Genomic DNA, 25,996 nt, shown 5'->3' with positions numbered 1-25,996 from the left:
ATATATATATATATATATATATATATATATATAAACACACACACAGCAATATTTGTCTTTCTTCACCTCAGTTTTATCATCACTCACTGTGAACCTCACAACCTTAATAATTAGGTATTTTAATAAAAAGTATAAATAAACTAAAACAAAAGTGTGTACACACATACATTATATATATATATATATATATATATATATATATATATATATATATATATATATATATGAATGAATGACCCCCCCCCCCACACAGATAAGCGTGATTAGCTATGAAGAGAATTACTTACCTCTGGAGAACAATACTTTAATCAAATACACTTTAAAGTCTTAGTTGACAATATAGACAGACTGATAAGACATGTTTGGTGTCCTAAGGTTCCTCATGTAGTTCTGCAACAGGGTACAAGGCTAAGGTAGCTAATAAGTGATGGAAGGTTACGGCTTTGCACAGATTATAATTAACTGCAGACTTCATGACCAAACCGGCTAATGGCGTCATTGGCTGGCTTGTATAAGCTTATTATAAACACATGAAACACCCTGTTCCAGCTGCTAAGCATGGTGGTGGTAGCAGCAGCATCATGATCTGGGATCATGACACTGGAACCAGTACACTGCACAAAGTGGATGGAATGAAGAAAGTTGAATGCCCCTTTTCAGCACAACTTCAAACCATCAGCTAGACGTGTGAAACTTGAACACAATTGGGTGGTGGTTTCCGCTGCTTGTTAGCTATATTTGCCTCAGTTTCAGCACATGACTAAATAAACAAACAGACACCAAGCATGAAGGGCACCTTTGCGGAGCTACAGCTTTATGTATGGCATGTCAACAATGTCCAGCTAAACTGCAAACTGAGAGAACAGGTCAATGCTGACGTACCTCCACGTCCTGCAGGCTGAAGTCATTCTGGTCTTTGAAGTTGGCCGCGCCGGCGCTGAGCTCCATCAACATCTTGGCAATCTCAGGCTTTATGGCCGCCGTGAGCCGACTGGCCGCCTCCATCACATGCTCTTGCACGTCTTTCAGCTGCATGGCTGCTTTGGAGTAGCGAGAGTTGCGGAAAACACTCCCAAAGAGTTCGGTCAGGAAGGCGCTGGCACGGCAGAAGACGTTCAACGCATCCAGGTACTTGGAGATGCCCTGCTGGATGTCGGCAACAGCCGTGGTGGCGCTGGCGGCCGAGTGGTCATGGCAGCCGGAGGGGGAGGAACCCACGGGCGCCAGGGGGGAAGGTGCAGAGCAGGACGTCCCCAAGGGAGCGCTGAGGGCACGACTGAGCTCGGGCATGGCTGGGTATTGCTGGTGCTGCTGCTGCACTTTCTGCTTGGACCCGCCAAGCAAGAAGCGCCGCTTGTAGTCCATTTTACTTTCCTGTGCGCTGCAACAATACATAAGTGTCGGACACGCCCGGGATGCGCCTTTTTTCCGGCCGCAGGCTAGGCGAGGGCAGTTTCTCTCCCAACCTCACTGACTTTTGCAAAAATGCTGACAACTCCTCCTTCCAAGCTTTGCCTTCTGGAAATCAAGTAAATTGGTAGCTTAAAGGTTCCATGAGCCAGAGAGTCATGACCGTAATTCCTTGTCGCGTCAGAGAGAAGATGAAAAAGGCGGACACGGAGGGGCGCGTCAGTGGGACAGCCCTGTTGTAACTTACTTTACTTGTATTTTTCCCCCCAAGCAAAACAATACACAATACAGACCAGATTTTCCTTAGTTCGGTTCACGAGTAGCTTAAAAAATAAAGGGATAAATCCACTTCACAACTCGTGTCGCAGGCAAATTCCAAAAGTGCATGTATCCTTCAACTGGAAGCAGAGAAATCTCTCTTTTTCTAGTATGTCTGTCCTGTTAGGTCTTTATATATTTCTGTGTGTCAAATAAAAAATAGAAAAATCTTAAAAAGCTGTCTGAAAGAAAGTACAATGATTATTATGATTATTATTATAGAGCAGAAAAGTAATGACGATAACAAATGGGCCACTGGTCAACAGTAAGGAGTAAGGATGGGAACGGGGAGAAGGGAAAAAAAAAACAAAAAAAAAAACGTACAGGACAATGGTGCCTTGGCACAGACTGAGTGTTAGCAGGCTGGCGCTGTTGTCCGCTAGGCTGACAGATCCGGTCTGTCAGAGCGAGCCGGGTGTGAAGAGACACAGAGGGACAGAGAGAGGAGCAGCTCGATAAGATAAAGCTCGGCTGCTGGGAAACCAGTCCGGATCCCTGTTCAGAGTTCCTCCCCGGAGCTCCTGAGGTAGTTATTACTCACTAAGGAAAACAAGCGCGTCCGCAGGTTCTGGACCCTCCGAGATCGCTGTCGAGAGCGACACAAAAGCGTGGCGCGTCTGTAAGGCCTCGCGGTCACTTCCTGAGGGAGAGAGGGAGAGAGAGAGAGAGACACGTCACAGTGATATCAGCGGAAGGATGCTCTTTGACATTCAGGACATTCGCTTCCTGGTACACTGGTTAACCCTTGGAAGTGATTTTGCTGTACTGATTTATGTGTGAATAAGTTCTGAATTTCGTAAGGAATTACATTAATTTCTGATCCACATTCTGTATTAAGATGCTGGAGTCTCTCCTTCACTATGTTTCAACATCAAAAACTAAATTGCAAAAATGTTAAGAACTGCTTTTCATTAGCCTTTGATCTTACTGAATAACAATACTTTTTTAAAGTTAATCATTTTGTTCCCTTTCAAGTTCTATTGCTTGCCCCAATTTAACCATTCTTTCTCTGTAATAAATTCAATTCAAAGGTTACATTTTTTTTTTTTTTTTTTTTAAATGTAAGTTATAAGTTATATTACTAATTAACCAACTAACTTCAGGGTTTAGTGTTGAAAAAAAATACTGGCATATTTGGATCTTATCAGAGAACCTTTTGAGAGATTATAAATCAGGGTAATTTGTTCCTTTTGTATTAAACAAAGAATCCACAATTTAGTCGTAAGCAATTTGGAAAAACAACTCTAAAAACCTTCGTTATTTTAGCTTACAATACTTCCACCAATACTTCCAATACTTTCCACCTCACTATTTCAAAAAGGTATGTCATTTTTACACTACAACCGACAGCCACTTTAGCACTTTATGGCTCACTTTAAGGGGCCCTGCAAGGTGACGAAACTGTGCAAGACAGAGCCCCTCACTTCAGAATCCAACATATTACTCATGGGGATGACGGGGCAGATCCACCCCAAGCTCCATGACCAGCATTGTTCAGAGACAGGGAGGAATTGTACAAGGAAATTACAATACGGCCATTCAAACGGTCTGGGACACAGCCAGGCTGGTGTCACCATGCAGGACACCACCTCTGCATCTGCATGGCTCAACTCTGAGGTATGAGGTACAGGCCTCTCATCATAACCAAGAGACATGGAGGTCCCTTATTACCACAATCATGTGATCTACCAGTCTTGTTCTTGTGCTTTGAGAATTAAAAGAACAAATGAATGGCAGATTAATCCCTTGAGAAAACCTCCAGCTTATTACACCCTAACGAAACATTCACACCATCATGGAGCAGGCCGTGCTCCCTGGAGTGCTGGAGCTAATGCCTCAGAATCCCACGTCCTTTGGGGGGAGTTGGAATTGGAAAGGCACTGAGCTTCAACGAGTGGCTTTACCCTGTTGTTTAAAGTCAAACCGTCTGTTTTTACTCGCTGTGTGAAAGAATCTGAAACACCTCCAACATGAAGGTTCATGATAAACTCACGATACTGTTAAAAGTATCCATGTTCTCCATCGCTAATAACGGTACTCTAAGCGCGGCACGACACCGGACACCGAAAGAATTCTAGTGAGTGTGTAAACATTGCTTGTTCTGTTGAATCCAACACCGCCAAGCAGAATCGGACATTAACTGGCCCGCGCGGAATACAGTGACCATACAGGATGGGAGTGTTGTGATACAAAGCAGATGAGTCTGTGTGAACTGGGGTGTCAGAGTGATGAGGCGTGAGAGACAAACGGGGTGGGGAATAAAATTAGAAGAAGGAAAAAAGCTCTGTTCTTTCCTCAGGATGTGTCTGGACACTGGACCCCTCCGCTCTGCCACTGTGCACCAGAGACTCAGTGTTCTGCACATTTATCAGCCATAGAAATATTCCACAGGAGAGAGGAAACGAGAGAGAGAGAGAGAGAGAGAGAGAGAGAGAGAGAGAGAGAGAGAGAGCAAGAAAGAGACACTAAATGTATGCGCAAACATGTTCTCTGTAGGGAAACGTAGCTACTAGGGGTGCAAACCTACTAATATTTGGTCCAGATGCCATGGTATGGCTGATCTGGTACAGAGAACACGTGGTACACAGAAGCTAGTGCATAACCAACATTGGCTGAAATGACTTCAATCAGAGGTAATGAACATTATTCCTTTTCCAACTAGCTGGACAACTAACGGTCACGTGAGTCCACCCAATTATATAAACCATTCATTAATGGCAATCAAGGTAGAATATTCAATTAATCATATTCAAATATTTAATACTGATTTGTTGTCACAAGGAAACGGCTTAAGCAGTAAGCCGTTAGCAACTTAGTAACATGCCATGCTAAGCTTTGCTAAAGCTGACTGGCGTCTAACTGCAGTCTATGGTGACGGCAGGCTTTAAATGTTTAAATACAGCTTGAACTGAAACAAACCCACTATTTGTTTTTATTACATTAAATTTGTACTTTATAAATTACACCAGCTGCTTCTTAGGTTTGTAGCTAATTGTGACGCCCAGACCTACATAGAATATGACCTATACAACAGTATATCCTCACTGTTACGTTTTACTGCTTAATACACCTCTGCTCAGCTTCATGCTTTGGGGGGGGTAACTTATGAACCAAACTCGCACCGAATCATGACATGCAAACCATGGAGCTCTGGGTAACATTACATCCATATTTGCTCCTGAAAACAACAGAAAAGTGAGAGTTAGAAAGAGTGTGCGAGAGTGCACGAGAGTGCGCAAGAGTGCACGAGAGCTCTTAAACAATAACTCTATCTCTGGAAAGGTCCTCATGTGCAGGAGATCCCAAAGCTATCCACAGCTCGTCTGTAAACACAGCATGTGTATAAGACTGAGGTGATGACAAAGAGCAATCGCACTTCCAACACCAGTGTAAACAGGTCTGTGTATTTGCCCTGTCCGTCATTATCGTTCCTGCGCCAGGTTTTGAAGAGATTCTTTTGTGAGCTCTTCTCGATCCTCAAAAGTAAACTTCCCCACCATCTCCCCTCATGCTCTCACACTCCTTTCAGAAAAAGAAGGGAGTGTCCCATCTAAAGGGGGCCCAGTCAGGTTAAGAAATTCCTGCTCCTAAATCCCATGGATTAAAAGGCCGCTGTCAGGGTGACGACAAGGCCAGCGGTGGCCTCTTTAAAAACGGCTAAAGAAGGATAACAGCCTAAATATACCTGAGTGAAGAGGAAGAAGAGGGCTGGAGCCAAACAGTACACCCCCGCATAAGTCACGTTAAGTTCAAACCTGGTGAACTTTGACATAGGAAAAATGCATCGTAGACAACTGCTTCAACTGCGCTGACCTCTGAGAAGATAGCAAACTCAATGTAATTTAATAATTAAGGACTTAAGGATAGTTTAAAGATTACGGCAGTCCAAAATATATCCATAGGTGCCAGCGATATTAAAACATCATGTACTGCGACAGCGCAAAATAACTGAAATCAGCCGCAAACATATAAACAAGCTCACCAATTTCTGCCCAAACTCTGTGGGCACAGTAATGTTAGAGTGTGTACAATAACAGCCCATCGAATCATGGGAATGTGAGAACCATCTACTGTTCCACTGGGTTGTAGAAGAACCTCAACCGTTCCTCTAAACTGCTTACATTCTTGATGAGGAACTGTCATTGATGTAGAAGTCCATCTCTGCTCTATTAACTTCAGTGTCCAAATACATAGAAAGTGGTGAGGTCTGCTGTCCTCAGACCCAAAATGACTAAGACTACACTAATGATCACATGTTGAAACACAAAAGCCAGACTTCACCGACCCCTGGTACAATGATCACTCCTCAAAATATGCTGCATTGAATTCTGCTAGTAGAGAAACAAGGTTGGTCCGTGCTCTTCAGGCACAGACGACATGCACAAAATGCTTAAAAAGCATACTTTTAATAATGATCATCAAACTACGGACACCATGTTTTTCCGTTGCCAGGTTACTGGTACAGTCTTGGTCAAACAAAGCAACCAGAAAAGCAATTTCTCAGTGTGACTGGCTTTAGACTTTCATGAGCAAAAGGCAGAAAAACGCAGGACTCAGACGGAGGAACTCTAATGTGCCACCGCCAGCTTCTCAAATCAACACGGTTTTATTACTGCAATGCATCCAAAGACATTTATTACATTTACAACAGGTTACCTTGGAGGCTCTTGTGATTTAAAGGGCAGAGTTGTTGAAGAGCTTTGGGGTGGAAAGGTATGGGGGGGGGGGGGGTAGCAGGTTATTTCTAACACTGCAAAGTATTTTTATCCATACTGTGCATCCCCATAGTCTTACAGGAGGAAACGGCAGACACTCAGAAATCCCTGAAAGAAAAGACCTGACTGAGGAAACTTGGGAATTTGCCAAGTACAAGTACAGGGGTGGAAGTGTTGTGATGATAGCTGTGTATGGCGAAGGTCTCGGTCTGAAATAACTACAGGCTGTTCTTAGGGCCTCACCTGCTCACGTTGAGCAAGCAGCTAAGCTACAAGTACTAAATATACATATTTATAAAAAGAAATAAATAAAAATCATCAGCCTGCCAGCAGACACTGCAATCAATGGCAAAAACACCACCATCACCAGGCCAAAGAGAGAGAACACACACACACACACACACACACACACACACACACACACACACACACACACACACACAGATCACCATTGGGTTTGTACAGGAATATTAACTCATAACCTCAACCAATAAGCAAAGCTGTTAGATTTACCAACCACTAGGAGTTGCTTTGAAAATGACATTACTTTACACAAGGGAGTCACGATGTTACCCCCCCGCCCCCACCCCACTGTAATGCATTTATCACTCCTTTTGTATCAGAAATTGATCTCAATGAGGCACAGCCCTCTAAACATATCTATGTATACTGATCCCTTTTGGAGTTACAATACTGACTTCAATAAGACCCCTCTTTTTAATCAAGCTGGGGTTCCCAGTTATCCAGCAAGATGAATCAACTAACTAGTAAATTGGCAGAAGAGCCGTTAGTGGCATCACTACGTCAAATTGCACCACCCCTTGTGATGCTGCTACAGAAACATTGGGAGGCAAAGCAAACATCAAAAAAGTGAACTACATGGACCTAAAACACTACACTTATCAGTAAGCTTAAAAAAAACTTAATAATAATGACATCACATATGAATTTAATCCAGCAGGGCATCGTCTCATCTCAGGGATGTTACCAAGAGGTACTGGACCACGAGCTGGACACCCCTGACCTCATGTAATTAAAGTATCAATAGCTCTGTTGTGTTTGTGTATCAAGGCTGCCACCAGGGAGAGTGTGGATACGTGAGCTGGCGCAGTGCTGGACGACGGCCCTATCAATATTGATGCTCCTGGCTTTGCTCCTGCTCTACTGGCTGCCCTCTATTTGTTCGTGTGCAGCGGCAACAACGCCAGCACCCAAACAAACCAGAGAGCGCGCGAGAGTGAGCGGTCGAGCAGGAGAGCAGAAAAAGTGAGAGAAGGTAAACAAACAATAGTCAGACTGTGTGGAGATGTATGAAGAAGTAGGTGATGAAAACCACACAGGGACACAGGAATCTATGGGCATTTTGGCACCTGTAAGTCCAGACCGAAGTCTAAAGGTTTGTGTGAGTGTTATATTGAATACGACAGAGGGAAGGACCAATCGGCTATGTATCGTACTGGCTGATTTTCAACCTTGCCGATTGTTTCTTTGCTTTCTCTTCTGCATCAATTCTCAAAAGAACTGAAACATAAAACAAATTGTAATGAATACTTTATATGTAAAGACTGGTGTTTTGTCAGCTGATTCACTCTGCTGCTAGACAACAGTAAAAAATAAATAAATAAATAAATAAATAAATTGACTCGTAACCCCTGTATCATGATGCGCATCTTATTGCCAGATTTTTGCCAGCACACAGCCCGAATATATTTTTATAGTGTATCAGTCTCTTTGCCTCTACTAGCACCTACATACAGTATCAGTATTGGCAATAGAGAACACTAATATAGTGATTCACACAAGCAGCAGGTAAGCAGTGTGGGACGGTCACGTTTAAGACAAGCAGCATAAAAAAAAACTAAAATAAAATAAATAAATAAATAAATTTGGTGATGCAAAATCTGTAAGGTTGGTGTTAAGAGAGAAGGTAACTGACCTTAAAATGCTGCTAAACAACTGCAACCCAGAGAAAACAGCATTCTAAAAAGATAGGCAGTTTTGGAGTTTAGGCAGCGTAGGTAAATGTGTTTTCGGCATCAACAGATGTACCCGCACTGGATAGGACTGTTAACAGTAATCAGCAATGTTGACCCAGGTGGATTTAGACTCATTTTCTACATTTTAGAAAAAACGTTAACGTATGATCTGAAGATCTACACGACAAAAAAGTCAGCAGCCCACAGTTCCAAATCAGAGCATCCCTATAATCCTGCAATTCCTAGACAGACAGACAGAGAGATTGATCACCACTGGGTTTGTACAGGAATATTAACTTATAACCTCAACCAATAAGCAAAGCTGTTAGATTTACCAACCACTAGGAGTTGCTCTGAATAGGAGCATCAGGTAAATACGTACATTACTTTACACAAGGGAGTCACGATGTTACAGCCCCCACCCCACCCCACCCCACCCCACTGTAATGAATTTAATCACTCCTTCTGTATCAGAAATTGATCTCAAAAATTAATGTCCACACTGGATAGGACTGTTAACAGTAATCAGCAATGTTGACCCAGGTGGATTTAGACTCATTTTCTACATTTTAGAAAAAACGTTAACATATGATCTGAAGATCTACACGACAAAAAAAAAAGACAGACATCAGCAGCCCACAGTTCCAAATCAGAGCATCCCTATAATCCTGCAATTCCTATAACCCAAGCAAATCGACAGCAGACGGGGACGCCTAGCAAACCAAGAAAAAGGAAGGAAGACGGGGTTTAGGAAAGAGAGAGACAGACATTTGGCTGGGCGCCAGCCAGGTTTAGCATGGCTCCCCCCAGCAGGAGTCTCTCCGGGCTAATGTTAGCTCTCGCCTGCTCCACTTGGACCAGGAGCCGGTTTAGGTTTCCTCAAGCAACCTCATTGTCGCCAGCTACAAAACAGTATCCGCCCGGTGCCAGAGGCGTGATTTACACGCTGTGCCTCGGCGACAGCACAGGAGACTCACTTGTCATCCACCTACAAACTCGATTAGGAGAACAGTGACACACTGATCAACAATACAGTCCGACTCCACTCGCAGGCAGCGCAGTGGGATTCGTTCAGGCTAAACGGGTTACAGCAGTTAACAGCCCACAGTAAAAACCTGGTAAAAACTCAATTACTGCCTTAAAAAAAGAAGTAAAGTCATGCAGACCAAAGCAAGACAGACATGCAGCTGTTGAGCTGTGCTGGTGGAACGTGGGAAACACTGCTTAGCTGCAAAGACCTATTCATTATTAATTTCACTAATTCATGTGGATTACTTATGAGTACTGATATTATTCCAATGCTGTGCTGCAATCCTAGGGAAACTCTGACAAATCCAAACCAAACCAGGAAAAAAAAAAGAGAGGAAAATGTTTAAATAAACAGTCAGACTTTGAAAGGTTGGCAAAATAAGACAAACTGCTGAAAAACACACAAACCACAGAACAGCATATTTTTCTAACCATTCATTCAATTCTAGGGATGCGCCGATATGGGAAAAGTGGAACAATGGCGATATCTGATACTTTCAAGAGCATTTCCTATTGGGTCAATTAGGTCTAGATCAACCTGGACCTGCATTCTTGGTAGCTTTGTTACGACTGCAGGAAAACACACTTTCCCAGTGTAAAATAAATATGGCACCAAATACTGGGTTCAAAATATCTGCCGACATGGTCCAGGCCTCACTGTGCATCTCCTTTCAACCTCAGTAATGGTCATCCCTTACTTCATAAACAGTCAACAGTCAAATCATCTCCCTCCTCCTGAAGGCACAGTTCTCCACAGCTAACATCTCTCAGGAGTGTCCTCAACATCTGGTGCCAATGAAGCACAGGAATGCTTCTCTCTGACACCACGTCTGGGAGGCTTCCCCACCAGCGAGCCTAGCCGCGGAGTTAGCAGAGGTAAAGCAGAGCTGGTTAAGGACAAGAGGTCCAAGTGCGCATTCCTTCCTACCGTGCTAACGGAGCCTCCAAAACACACCACATGCAACACACCCCCTCCTAGGACAGTCTCAAGACGCTTGTGCTTCACACCTCTGCCACATTTTAGCCAAAATCCACAAGCGGACAGGCTCTACCAGCTGGATCCAATGATCAACCTTCAACCTTCAATCAAGCTTCAACATCGGACTGTGGAAAATAACCGTGGTACACTGTAAAGCAGACAGAGTTATGGTGAGAATCAGGTGGGAATTAGGACCCTATTTATCGGATGTTTCAGAGTTCCAATTCAATTCCTGATTTTCAAGTATCTGCCGAAACAGAGTACGGATACAGATACTCTTAACTCAGATACTCTTAAACTCTTAAGTGACTTAAATACTCGATAGACGCCTATAAATCCTGGTATTTACAGTGTTCCACTTTTTATTCCAAATAAGATAAACAATACGTTTGAAACAGCAGTGTTTACTGGGTGAGGAACTGCACATTTTAATAGTTTCAGAGCTATGAAAAAATAAAAATGTCCAGAATGCAGAAACATGTGCAGACAGGGAAGCGGAATCTGGCTAAGCTTCACCAAACCGCTTTGAACTGCTGTTTGAAATTCACATTTCAGAGCAGTGAAAAAAAAAAATGCCAAAACAAAAATGTGCATCTGCAGTAATTTCACATTCAGGTACGTGTCTCTATGTAAAAAGGTACTAAACTTCGGTGTGTTGCGTTTAAACAAGCTGCTTAAAGTCAGCTTTTAGTTTCAGAACCAAAAAACACCACATAGAAAAAAAGGTCTAACATAAAAGTTAATTAAATGTCTGTTTAACGGTAATAACTATTCATGACTACTTTAACTGGTTGTTTAAACGTTTGGTTTCTAGAACAAAAATGTTCTATACAGTAAAAAATAAATAAATAAATAAATGAAATAAAGTAAAGCGTCAGTAAGCTTCATGGTATCAGTGCTCTCTATTGCTGATACTGAAACTAACTAAGTGCCAGTATCGGCACTGATACCGATAAGGTAGTAAATACAGCACACATACAGTTGAACGAAAACAAGTCAAGTGGCTACAAAACTGAAAAGCATCACGTTACAAAAGCTGTATATTCCCAAAGACCACACAAGACAAGAAAGAAGCAGGTAAGTCTTCTAGCTCCAGTGTGCTCCTTGCACTCACTGTAGTCGCACGCATATCAGCTTGAGCTAAGGCTGCATTCAAGTGGTGTTAGAAACTGGGAAACATTATTTGTACCTCTTGAAAACTGCACTCGAACAGCCAGTGAACAGCCACGTGCACCATGGATTAATCACCAAAGTTTAACCATAACAGGGTGGATTACAGGTTTACTGCCTCTTTTTTGTTTACAGAATAAACATACAGACTGAGCAGCTGAGTGTGTGAACCACAAGGTGATGCCTTGAGCAGAGCAACATCACTCTGGTGTGTGAGTGGAGAGCAGAGTTATATTAGTGTGAGATCAAGAGAGGCAACTGCTCCACTCAGCCGCTACATCACAAACAGACTGTCAAAATAATTCACAATACAAACAAAGCTGTAGGGGCCAAAGCATAAGTACTACCTTTTGCACTGTGCGTAAAAATAAATTTTCATAAGAAGTGTATATGTATACACTGCTACTTAACATAGTATTAAGACACCAGAACTGATTTTTGTTTATGTAGATACAAATGTCTTTAAGCACCATCTGTTTATGTTCAGAAAGAAAATAGGTGCACTTTAAGAGCTAATCAGTGAAGAGGATGTTCAGCTCACACAAAAGCAGTAAGACAAATTCTACAAACGATATTTGCTGTTCCAAAAAATTATCCAAACCAAACCATGAATACTGGGATCTGCTACACCACTGCATCTGCATCAACCATCTAAAAGCATGGCTGTGCCTTTTACTATGATAGCTAACAACATCTAACGCACTTGCATTGTCCGAACATCGATGGATCATACTGGACACACCTTTACTGGATTACTGGTCTGCATTATTTTTAACCAAAAATGTGTTTAATAAATAAATTTAAATAAATAAAATTTATTTTAAAAATAAATAAATAAAAACAAATGAATCCATTTGTTCATTTGAAAAAAAATTATTCTATTTGATCCCCAACACAACGCATACCTCTACTATATCAGTTTTGTGATAAAGACCCTGATTAACAAACAATACACTGTAAATGCCCAGCAAAACAGAGCAGTCATCAGGGTGCGTGCATTTCTTCCAGGCAGTCTGCTCAGGACAGCTCACAGAGCATCTGACCAACTGGCAATACATGTTCAGCTGAATTCCAAGCATGTTTTTCAGGCAGACTTCAGTCCATTAACAAACCAGACACAACAACGTCACTACAGGCCTGAGAGCATGACTCTGAACACACCAGGGAGGGGGGAGAAAACAAGCGTCAAATAACTGAACACACTTCACACCAATTAACATCAACAACATATACACACATATATATACACACATACACATATATATATACATACACATATATATATACATATACACACACACACACATATATATATACACACATATACACATATACACACATATACACACATATATATATATATATATACATATACACATATATACATATACACATATATAAATCTTATAGGCTTTAGGCACAGCCACAGGCCAACAAGCAGGTTGTGCAGATTAACGCTGCGTTCTTCACCTTGGAAGCTGGACGTCAGAGCGGGGAATCACGTCACCTTGGCGTTGACCATGTCCCAGTTAAACATTCAGATAATTGTACGTAATTACACATCTCTACAAACACAGTTAGCTACAGATTTTGTTGTGGTGTTTACCACAACAGGTTTGACAATTCTTTACCATGGAGTTTTATGGTGAATCCAACCAAACTATGCCTCACTTTTTTGCGGCAGGTGAACATGGTTAGTGATACCAGCTGATCACGCATAATGCTGTATTGTGCGCATCCAAACACCACAAAAAACTCAGTACCAAGTGTTCGCCTGATTTAACGAGGCGCAAAGAGGTAGAAGTTTAATAAACTGTATAGTACCACTGCTTTAACCACTGCTTATGTGCAGTACAGCCATATTGGATTTTGAACTCCGGGTTTGTGAGGCTCTCCCGACTTTCCGAGCAGAAATCCAACAAATGGAGAAGTCTAGTTCCAGACAATTCACGATTCAATAACAGTTCTTTTAGACAACAATGCCCCACCCAGAGTCAGTTAGTCCAGAAACTGACTTGAGAAACCATTAACAGCTCATTTACATTCAGGAAACCAAAATCAAACCTGCCTAATATGGTACGTCCCTCTGGAGAATTCAGCAGAGCAGGCCTGGACTCCAGCATTAACTTTCTAAGCTACTTTCTACAGTAGCTCTTCTGTGGGACCTGACCAAATGGGCTAGTCTTGCATCAGTCTTGGGTATCCAAGAGCTTGTCTGTCCTTGGAGCATTTTCCCTCCCAAAGGCCTGCATAATGTTTTGGAGATGTTCTGACCCAGTCGTACAGCGATCACAATATGACTCTAGTCAAAGTGGCTCAGATTCTTACACTTGCTCATTTTTCCTGCTTTTAACACCTTCATCACCTTCAAGAACTGACTGTTCACCTTCACAGGTGCCATTGTAACCAGATAATTAATGCTATTCGCTTCACGCAAGCGGATTTAAGGTCACAGACGGCCGGCGTAATCAATTACAACACACGTACGTTCCAAGCTTGATGCTGTTGACTCGCTGTTACCTTCGAATCAAGGCACTTCTTTCTCACCTTTTCGAAGGTGACCCCTCAAAGGGGATCCCCACTACTATTACCATTAAGCCCAAGACTTGTTCAGGAAAGGGGTCTTTAGAAATTCGAGCGACTAAACGCAGTTGCTCAGCTTCAGCGTGCAAGCCTGAGAGTATTTATGGGCTTTCCCAGCAAACAGGGCAGAGGTCAAGCTCAGCAAAAGCACGAGTGGCAATAAGCAGCTGTAGGTCTTACAGTCTAGAGCCCCCAGAGTACATACACAGTCTCCACAGCCGGTACAACTAGCCATCACGTTTTTATGCATCGTATTTTTCCTCATATCTTCAAAATAGCAACTCTGCAGAAGAAGCAGGTAAGGTAAAGTAACATTTAGGCCATTTAGGACAATTTTAGACCATACATGACATTTTGACAGTGTAAAGGATTTATGTATTTTAATCTATTAAGATAAATTCAAAATAAATAAATGCAATGACTAAATTATATGTCCCAAATTACCCATATGAGTGCTGGAAGGTATTACACATCCAGTTTAACTAGTGTGCGTCAACTAGTTTCTGCACATCTGAACAATTCTAGAGCTAGGCAATAATTTACTTCACCAATAACTGCATTTCATTTATCGTACAGCGGCTCTAACTTCTCCAGGAATCGAGCTATTTGAAGACCAATGTAGTTTCAATCGGGCCGGTCCTAAATATCAGATACCTGATCCAGCTAATATTGGATTGGTGAATCCCTACTGGATTTAGAGTTGCTAAAGGGTCCAGATATGAAATCTCCTAAATGTTGGGGGGGGGGGGGGGTTTACAAGGGCTAAAAAAAAACAAGGGCTAGAAGTATGTGGTGTAAACCTGGCATTACCCAACTTAAGCATCTGTATTATCCATGGTAAAACAAAAAAATGGACTGGATCAGATCGGTATCGGACGATACCCAGCATTAAGACACATTGATTAGATCAGGACGTCTCTATGTAGCATATAAACACAATGGCACTGTAACAAAAACAGTCTGCTTTATTCTAAGGGATAAAGAGAAGCTGGAAATTGGTCATGTCCAAAATATGAGCCTTTCAGAATGTAATATTAGTGCTATATGTGTCTAAGAGATGCAATACAGATGCAAATAATGCAAACCCTGGACTGAACTGTCTCCAGAACAGGCATACTAAAACCTTACATACTGACCACTGCCGAGAACAACAGAACAATGGCAATAACTCAAACTTGTGCAAACTACAGTCGGGGATCATAAGTGGGGGTGCACAAACAAGCCCTGGAGAGGTGACGTGACCTCCTGACTCAAACGGCTTCGCATTCGGAGCCTCGGCAGCCACCTTAAAAGCAGGCTCCATTTCAGCAGTAGGCCAAAAGCGAACGCAGCTCACATTTCAAACTCACGTGGCGTTCAGCAGAGTTTGGAAGGGGCTGCTGTTTCACCCTCCTGGCTCCCTGACTGAAGCCTGCTGTGGTTAGGAGCTCTAGCTGGTGTCTGGCAGATGCAGGGGACAACAACACAACACAGCACTTGCAATTCCATTATATGAGAGCTAGAACCAGAATTTCAATGCTGCACATTTTCCTGCAAATGGCTCACGTCACATTAAAACCTCTTGACTGGAGAGTCGCTCTTGTAAAATTCAATCCGGCAGGATGTCTGAGAGAATGATGTCGCTTGTAAATTGAGAAGCTTCGGATGCCCATTCAAATTTGGCAACAAAAGTCTTTTGAAGTCGGAAATACACTCCTACTTCTTAGGAGTGTGAGCAAAGGTCGCAGCCTTCGTGACTCAACCCCGGCTGCTTTTTTATTTTTGGAAGAGACAAAAGTCAGAATTGTGCTTTTCAACTGCTGGCAGGCTCACAATAACCCTCGAGTATTACGATCTATAAGAGTATGACAAGTTTAATCGCATAATTACTTACATCATTAATTTCATTACATACATTTAAAGGTCATTGCAGTACTAATCAGACCGACCTTTCGGGTCTCAAAGCTGTGATTTTGCAAGCAAAAGACATCAGATTGTCACTAAACCTCCTCTCTGAGAGGAGTAGGAGGCCTGGTCCATGTTTTCCTGGCTTCCTAAGTAAATCCCTGCATGATGCAGCACAATTTGGTCTCCATCCGATTCCACCGTTCGTATTAAGTGCAACCGAACGGTGGAATCCTTAAACTCTGACCTTATAGAGAACTCTCCCAAATTGCAAAAACCTGCGGACAGCTCACGTGTATGCAAGATTTTCACAAGCCATGAGAATCCATACAGCAACAACTGTTTGGGTTTCTCAAGGGGAAATTTGTCATGCAAAGAAACTAGCCAAGCAGACAGGCTTGCGCCGGTTACCCCGGAAACGGGGCGGCGAGGATCGAGCCCCTCTATTCCCACCCCATCAAACTGCTTTAGTCAAACCTTCAGATCCAGACGCAAGCCAAAGCAAGCATCGTTACTCTGCTCAAGCTCAAAAAGGATCAGAATCGCCACTAAAAAAAGGAACTGTGTATTTTTGCCAAATTGCACATTATTAAAAGTCTGGTTCCCCTTCAGCACGTTCCGGATGGGCCAGGACAACACTGAGGAAAGAGTTATATTGCAATATCCTGAATTTGTCTAAGAAATACTGTGGCAAATAAAATAAAACAAAAAAAAAATTAAGAGGCAAACACACCTAGATTAACTACTCTGAAGCTAGGTTTCACGGCAGCGGTGGAAGGGGCTGCAGCTGGAGGGATTTAATCATTTTCTTGAGGTCCCTTTAAAAAAAACATTTAAACCTATCCTCAGCTTTCTGAATTAAACAGGCTGTCTGTTAGTGAGCCTGTGAGGACAGATATGCAAGTGAGCCCTGTTCCGATTGACTGTCCTGTACCGAATGGGTGGGGCTAAACTGTGGCAGGCTGAATAGGCAGATACATGCAAATGTCTGTTCTTATTACAGAACAGGTGTGAAACCTTAAACTCTGTGTTAAATATGGACTGTATTGACGGAGGGATCAATATTTCCCAAATTTTCAATACATTTTACTTAACTTCACGTCACTGTATCGGGGGAAATTCAGCTGTCCATGACTGGGATCCTTTAGGAAGATAGTACAACATTTTAGTTAGAAATGAACAACAGGAACTACATATGATTTTCACAATTACATCGCCTCATTCTGTGACGGGAAAACACTGAAAAAAAAAGTTTTCTAACAGGACTTACATTTACATTTAAGGCATTTAGCAGACGCTCTTATCCAGAGCGACTTACAAAAGTGCTTTGCTATTTACCCAAAAATAACCTCAGCTAGTTTGAATAGGCTAAAAATCAAAGATACCTCTAAGAACTTCTGAACACTTGTGGCCTTCTATTGAAATGTCCATATCTAGAACTGAGAAATTACTCATTGTGGGTGTGTCTATAGTATAAGTCCCACCCCTTCCCTGTTTACTTCATCCTAATAAGATGGCACCACAGTGGCTTTCACAGAAGACAGTTAAATGGGACATGCTCAGACAGGCCAAACAGCTTCACATTTTGATACTTTGCTTCAGCACAGAGCTATACAACACCCTCCAATCACTCTGGTGACTTCACAAGTTCAATGATAATCACTTTTTTTTTTTTTTAAGTATTAAAACTGAGCCATCCAGTGAGTCTCTGCTGAATTACAGAAATAATTCATCCACATATTTGCTCACAACACACAATACCCAAACACACACAGTGACCAGTTAGAGGATCATTTGCATCTCTCACACTTCACAATAACGATTAAGAAATGACATGTTGTGCAGCCCTGTTTCTGGGGAGAAGTGAAAACATTCTGGCGATGGAGCTGCACTTTAACTGCACATGTTTCTGCAATTTAGGAAATCCCTAATTTTGCTGTAAAAAGGACCCTCAGAACTCTTTTGCCTAAAAACATATATATAAAAAAAGTTTTCCTTCGTCTCTGCCAACTGCAAAACCCAGCATGTTTCACTTCTGACTTTTAAGAAAACTTACCCCCCCTTATGCCTTTGGCTGATTCAGGAAAACACATGAGTAATGGCTCCTGCGAAGTACAAAGTGTCCAGCACACACTCCACGCTGACCATAAGCTGAGGGGCTTAAATCATATAGAAGAACAACATAAACCCACTAATTTTTTGTTAGAAAGTAGAAAGAGGCATCAGGATAATATAACGGAGGCATTTCCACATTTAGGCAGTTTGTACAGAACGTTTAAGCTGCTTATACTTTCATAGACTTTTACCCCATTCCCAACCAATATTCATTTCTGATCTGACAATTTATTCATTTTAAAAACAATTATTCTTTCTCCTGTAATTTAATAATATTTTATGAACAACACAAACACCAAAACTATTTAATAACTACCATCATTTACTGAGGTAAACACACATCTCAGCAGTTTTAGTTTTATTGATAAACTTCTGAAACCGCAATAAGTCAGCAAACCGATACATGGGTCAGGTCCTATTGTTTACATCTGTAAGAAACAACAGTCACCAATGACTATAGCTGGAAGCATCCATTATATAATGAGATCAATGATGATGAAACACAATTACTTAATGCACAACAATTGGAAATGTCTTGGAATGGGTAATTAAATATACTAAAACTAAACAGGATGACATCCTCGACAGAAACAGTCAACAACCCCTTCATTTTACAACCACGTACCAAAAACACACCGAAATCTCAGTAAAACACATCAGCGCAACGCAACCGGTTTACTCGGCAGAATCCCACCCACCAGCAGGGTCAGATTTGGGGGGGTAGTCTAAACTAAATACACTCGTTATCACTCGCATTCCCTTCATTAGTTTAATTAAACACTGTTTAACCAACACTAGTCATTTTCATAAATAAAGAAACTATTGCAATGCAGATCTGCCAAAAGCCAACAGCTTGTTTAGAGAGACAATTATGGTCGAGTGACTGATTCCAATCCCGTATGTAAATCCCACACCCTCAATGTCTAGTATAGAGGTCTCTAATAGACGAACTGTGGTCCAGGTCCAGATTCGGTCCTTTCCAGACCTGGACCTATAACTGATAAACCATTGAGTTTTGTACCCTTTACGGTACAGGTTTAGCTGTCCAGGCAACTCGGGGACCAAATCTCATGCGATGTAAATTTCACATGGCGCCACTTAGCCAATGAAATCTCTGCATTATGAGGAGCACTGGGCCTCGAGTGAGCAACATGCGCACACAGGGAAGAGATGAAAAGCAGCATGTTCAGAGACAGAGGCGATTATTAAGAGCAGTTATGCCAAGCGGGACTAAAATTTTAAAGCTGCGCATCATTTTCAAAAGCTTTAAACAAGAAAATAACATTTAGAGTATTTGTTATTTAAAATTAGTATAAATATAGTGAACTGTAATTCGGCTGTATAAATCACTGATATGATTCCTAGTTTGCTTCAATATACAGGATACTGCACTGAACCATAACGCTAGTCAGACATGATGACGTTTCAGACCTTGACTTGAGGAAATTCTCTTTAACTGGATCTTATTGAGCTTTAATTAAATCCCCTTGGTCCAGCATGATTCAGTTTTTAACAGGATCAAATCAGTCATACACAGGGCTTCAGTTTCCTTTATAAACACATGTTAAACTGCACCCTTCACAGTTCACACTCCTCACGTCCCCATCACATAGCCCTGGGCACCAGCAAAAACAACATGGTGTGTACTTAATATTAGGTTTCTTTTCACAGACGGTTACAACATGCAGCACAGGAGACTGCAGCAAGTAATGCAGACGAGACAGATCAAAGTATATGACTCGGGACAACCCGTGGATCAAGACTCGGAGCCGAAGTACAGGTGTCCCACCAAAATACCATTCATATATTAAACACAGCTTACGCAGTCTGGACCAAACACTACACACAGGAAAACAAGCTTGAAACTGAAGGTGTTTTTAATAATTTGTCAAAGCTTTCCCTTTTGTCCCAATTTGGTACCTGTAACTCGCCCAATCACTAGCAATGACACTAGGAGGGCAAGGTGAAACGCCTATGAACAGAAAAGTCAGCTCTGTAGGAGAACAAAGCACTGGTGGTTTCCTTCATCAATCTGGTGGTATCGGCTGCCTTCCACCTTCTTCCCTCGACTCCCTGTTACACTGTTGACCGAGCGTAATTGACCGCACTTTGTTTTATAGGTTAAAAGGGTTATTTGGCATTAAAACAACTGAACCTCAATAGCCGTCAGCACTGAAAACGCCCGAGAGAGACAAGGGCAGCCAATGGCGAAGGTTGAAAGTAACCTTTATGTAAGTGTTACGTGGCCGTCAGAGGCGAAGAGAGCGGAGGCTTCATCCTGTAACACCAGTTTTTTCCAATGACATCATTTTTACTGAAAGGTGAGCGAGAGCCTCAAACATCACTGAGGAGCTTTACGCTAAGCCTCAGACGCGCTACAACCACCAGAAGAATCAGACTACAAAAGGAAGGCGTGAGTGAAGGGGTGAGCTCACAGACTGGAATTGAAGAATCTAGGCCCAAGTTCAACCAAACAGAGATCTAACAGCCAGACTTCCTGTGCTGATAAGATGCTGGATGGACCAAGACGTTCCCCTGCAGTTCTCACAAGCCACAATTTAATACAAACAAATAGAGACAACGACACCACTTCTTTTCTACAGATGTTGAAATCTTGACTGAAACCGCTGTGCTTTAAAACGCTTAAGTTGAAACTCTTCACTTAAGAGGAGTTTCTAAAAAGTAGGCTATTCTGCTCAAACGACTCAAACACTCGATCAGCTCGCAGGAAGGAACACACCGCTAACCTCACCACAGCACACAACGAGAGTGTGTGCGGTTTCCCGATATCCCATTCAGCATTTGCTAATATCGTCCGAACAGTGACATGCACCTCTGAGATACTGGGTTGATGCAGTTACTATTTACTGGCTGTTTTTGTTTACAGTCTCCCGCTAATTGTGTTTTTATGATACTTGCAGTTTCTCACCTGATCTTCTCTGAAAATGAAACCATGAAATAATTAAACCATAATAAGAGCAAAATATATCGTCACACTGCCCCCCCCAGCCCCCCACACACACACCCCTATAATCAAGTTACTCTAATAAGATGAGTCATTACTCCTTGCATCGTCTTTTTGCTCTTCACAGCATCGACAGAAAATAAAAGAAACATGAAACAAGAGGCAGAGCTCCTGATCTGGGCTCGAGAGAGCGAGACAGCGCGAGAGAGCGAGAGAGAGAGAGACAGTATGAGAGACCGAGAGAGCGAGAGAGAGAGACAGCGCAAGAGAGCGAGAGAGAGAGAGAGAGAGAGAGACAGCGCGCGAGAGAGAGAGAGAGACAGCGCGCGCGAGAGAGAGAGAGACAGCGCGCGCGAGAGAGAGAGAGACAGCGCGCGAGAGAGAGAGAGAGACAGCGCGCGAGAGAGAGAGAGACAGCGCGCGAGAGAGAGAGAGACAGCGCGCGAGAGAGAGAGAGACAGCGCGCGAGAGAGAGAGAGACAGCGCGAGCGACAGCACGAGAGCGAGACAGTACGAGAGCGAGACAGCACGAGAGCGCGAGAGAGACAGCGCGAGAGCGACAGCGCGAGAGCGAGAGAGACAGCGCGAGAGCGACAGCTCGAGAGCGAGAGCGACAGCACGAGAGCGAGAGAGCGACAGCACGAGAGCGAGAGAGCGACAGCACGAGAGCGAGAGAGCGACAGCACGAGAGCGAGAGAGCGACAGCACGAGAGCGCGACAGCACGAGAGAGTCTGACAAATTTAGAGCAAGTGCGAGAGACAGCAAGAGAGACAACAAAAGAGAAAAACAGTGAGAGACAAAATGTGAGAGACAAGAGAGAGGCTGACCGAGAATGAGAGAGAGCAAGAAAGCCAACGAGAGACCCAGCAAGAGACAGTCTGACAGAGAAAGACCACGAGCGAGCGCGCAAGACAGAAAGACTGAGCGCTAGAGCGGCCTAAAAAGCGTGAGAGACAGTAATACTGCGACTGCATGTACAACACTGGAATGCTTTGTTAGAGGGCATGTCCATCTGCCTGCTGCCTCGACCAGCACAAAACACCCCCTCGACCGATACCATACATACATCACTAGAATGTACAGCAATCGGGGCGGAGCAGTACGCATTCTCATTCTCTCCCACGTGCCCCATCTCCCCTCGCGTGTGTCTGTATGGGCGCACTGGGACACAGTTTAATGACCAGTGTAATATGAATCTGGTCAAAGCGGATCCAGATACTATCCAGATACAAAACCCATGTGATCAGCAGGTGTAAACAGGCCCACAGAGGCAGCATGCATAAACACATCAATGTGCGCCAACACGCAGCCGAATCCCACCTGAACAGAATCGATTCTTGAGGCTTGTAATGCGAACACAGCCTTTAGTCTTTAGTGCGAATCTGAAGAACTGCACGATCGCTGCCTAAATTCACAGGTGATGTTGCTATGTGCCCTGCTCTCAACGTATTAATCACGGTAACGATAAAAGCAGTCATACTGCCCATCCTACTATATAAAGGACATGTCACTTTAAAGATGCCTGGCAGCTCTTCAGTAACAGACACAAACAAACAGGCCGGGTTTTATTGAGTATTACACACCGTGTGTCAGAACGGCAAACCATCTGCATCAAATCAGGGTAGGCCAGCGCATCTGAAAAACACATTTAGGAAAGCATCAAGAGTAGCACTGATGCTTCGACCAGGCCAACATTCTTAACATCTACGCTCATATTCCTCTTCCACACTTCAGAGCCATCTCCTACAGGCTTCGTATCAAAGATCTGGTTGTAAATTGGAAGCGGCCCCCATATCAGGCCTATATCTACTGTTAAAAAGTTAAACTGACTTAAATCTGCCCCCGTTTCTCTTTCTACTGATTCCAAAATACATTTTCTTATCCCTGCATGAAAGTCCACAGATCCTCTGACACATAATAAATATCACATGCCTCAGTGTCCAGCGTTTCTGCAGTCATGTAAAACTTCTAAAAATGAACACGCTCTTCTCAACGTAGTTTAAAGACTACTCTGGTCTTTCTGAGACTATTATTGTGCCGCCATCAATTGAGCAGCAAGTCACGATTTTTTTTTTTCCCCTTCTTTCATTCCCAAACTGAAGGGACCCAAACAGGAAATACATTCCACATGACCTCAGCGAGAGCGTCGCCAAAAAGCCTAATTCTAGAGGCTGGCTACAATGGCCAAGAGCCTCTCGCTCTGTTTTCTGAGCAAAGAAGAAGAGGAAAAAGTTTTAAAGCTACAGCGAGGGGGATCTGTCCACTGTTTACATCAGGGAGTTGTTTTGTACTTGCATCCAATAATTCCTCCAGGGCTCTTTCTGAAGGTAAAAGCCTGTAAAGGGAAAAGGGAGGATACAGACTTCTGCTCTGTATTTACATCAAAACAGTATCCTAATTATGAGGAACTCAACTTAACTCAACTATCCACTCTGGTAAGCGGCTAAGATGCCATCTGCACAATTCAGCGCTTACTGATTACTTAATATATTAACTTTAATAGTTTAAAGGTACTAATTAAGGTACTAAAAGTGTTTTTGTAAATACACACAAGGTTTCGAACATTCATTAAAATCAGTTTTAAAAAAACGACAGACTTTAAAACAGTGATTGAGTTATTTCTCAACCTTTACTCTCATTTATAGCCATCTAGAGTTTCATCCAGCTCTATGTGAATTGTCTAATGTGAGAATTACCACAAAAAATCACCCAGAGAGTGGCGCAATGGTCTAAGCGTTTGGATTATCGCAGTATTTGTCTTAAATCTTGTCAAACATATGAATGATAAAAGCAACGCCACAAAGGGGGGAATTAAACAGTTTTGGGAGGGTAGAAAAATAAAAGCATTTTTTTATTATTCATTAAGTCAGAAGGCTTTTTCGCTGTTAGATAAGCGACGTTTGCAGCTGAAAAACCCATCAGGAGGTCAAACAAACTTCCCAAAGACAAAAGCAAATCTGAAAATGAGGCTGTGTCCGAAACTGTGCCCAATCCACTATCCCCTACATGTCATATAGAGCACTACTAGCAAAATTCGACAAGGTAGTAAATGAGTCCAGACACTATCTGTCCTCAAACCTTCAACCCAAACAAGCCTACATCTGTCTGTCTGTCTGATATACATGTAAATAAATATAGAAATAAACTGTTTATTGTTGTTGTTGGTGTTTCAGTGCACTGGAAATCTGATTTCGACTGTGTTAAAGCTCCAGTTTTAGTACTACCTATCTCCAAAATAAATTGACGGTCAGCAGTAATGCGGTTTCTCTCTGCCTTATCGGCCCGGTCCTTAGCAAGGTGCTCATGTCAAACTAGACCTTGTAGCAGCAACGTAGAACTTATTCACAAGTAAAAGCAAATCAGTCACTTTCAGAGGGGCTTTTCCCAATAGTCTCCCCAGTGTTGGTCATTTTCAGAGCACACTCAAGCTAGGACCCTCTCACACATGATGCCACCAGCGCTGGGAGGATAAAGGCTAAAGTGTGCTTCCTCCGCTTCAACACATCCCTTTTAAACTGCCCTCATCACAACACCAGTGGAGCTCAACACGCTTGGAGGAGATCACAGCCAGCCAATTGTGAAACACCAGCTAACAGATTCCTGCACAGGCTGCAATTGAGTGAGAGCCATGCAAGGGGGCTGGTGATCTGCTGATGACAGGGCCAACACTTAAGCCCCTTTCAGATATACACAACAACCCAGAACTTATATATAAAATATATATATATATATATATATATTTTTTTTTTTTAGGACATAATCCGGAGAGGCTGTACGGGTAAACCTAAATGTTTAGATCAGCTGCACCGGACTTAGACTTTGATGGTGCTAGTCCCCTAGTACGAGGACGAGGGGGCCCATGTGCAACATACTATATGATACTATTCCTGCAGCATACTTTTTGCGTCATGCTGTGCCTCCAGCATGTGCTATATAGGTGCCGCCCCTTGCCTAAACCAAATGCAACATTTTCCTGATTCATTTACCTGATTCTCCGGGCATTTTCCCCCGAATTAACATGTAAAACAGCTTTAGACGGCTGTGAAATCGTCACACAGTTCTGTTCAAACAGAAAATCAGGTTTTACTCAATAGTTAATCTGTCATTTTTTCTCCAGTGAGAACTCACGTACCTCTGCACATCCATCATCAGCAGCTCAGCATAAACTCAAAAACACAATTCAGTAGGGATGAAACAATATAGAGACCAGCACTTTATCAATAAGGACCACGATATTTGGTTGGTCAGTAATCTCTAAATATACTCACTGGCACAGAATCATTGTTCTTGCGAATCATCATCATCTTCCCCACCCCTGAAACACACAGCCCTAAACATTCTGCTCGTTCTACACATCAAATATCGGCCTGAAACATGGGCAAGTTTTATTATTTAACATATCCAACGTTTATTCCTACATTTTTGGCTCATCAGCAATCAAGCACATGCCAAAGTCAAGCATTTCAGCCACATAGAAGGAAAAAAAAGGTTTGTTTACATCCAACGTCACCACACACACACACACACACACACACACACACACACACACACACACACGTCACCTGGTTTCCTCATTTTAGTTACATCACAGGACTTCAACTCACGACTGCATAAACCTGCCAGAATCAGACTTTAGCTTCAAGCCCTTCCAGGGTGAGGACCTCCGGTCCTGGAGGGCTGGATTCCTGCATAGCTTTTCCTGCCCAAGCACACCTTCCCCACCTCACCTACTAATTGCCAGGTTTAGCAGGAGTGTTGAAGCAAGGAAACCAGCCAAGTGTGCTGGACTCTGGCCCTCGGCTCCTCACCCCTGCTGCAGTTGGACGTTTTCAGACTGGGTTCGGTCCTTAC

General features: G+C 42.7%; 1 protein-coding gene across 5 annotated transcripts in view; it reads right to left on the bottom strand.

Moving 5' to 3' along the window:
• garre1 (granule associated Rac and RHOG effector 1) overlaps window positions 1-25,996 on the bottom strand; it is a 55,595-nt gene that overhangs the window by 28,009 nt on the left and 1,590 nt on the right. For 2 of the 5 annotated variants that reach the window (XM_072694530.1, XM_072694533.1), the window contains exon 2: window positions 883-2,368. In XM_072694530.1, coding sequence (XP_072550631.1) covers window positions 883-1,395 — 513 coding nt within the window. In that variant the 5' untranslated portion in view covers window positions 1,396-2,368. Of the gene's footprint in view, window positions 1-882; window positions 2,369-25,131; window positions 25,285-25,413; window positions 25,441-25,996 lie in introns of those variants that run through there. The other 3 variants (XM_072694535.1, XM_072694534.1, XM_072694531.1) reach the window with 3 other exon arrangements.

Source organism: Salminus brasiliensis, chromosome 13, assembly GCF_030463535.1.
Source record: "Salminus brasiliensis chromosome 13, fSalBra1.hap2, whole genome shotgun sequence".
Taxonomy (NCBI): Eukaryota; Metazoa; Chordata; class Actinopteri; order Characiformes; family Bryconidae; genus Salminus; species Salminus brasiliensis.
The sequence above is the reverse complement of the archived record's forward strand: the minus strand, read 5'-3'. Positions and strand labels throughout refer to the sequence as shown.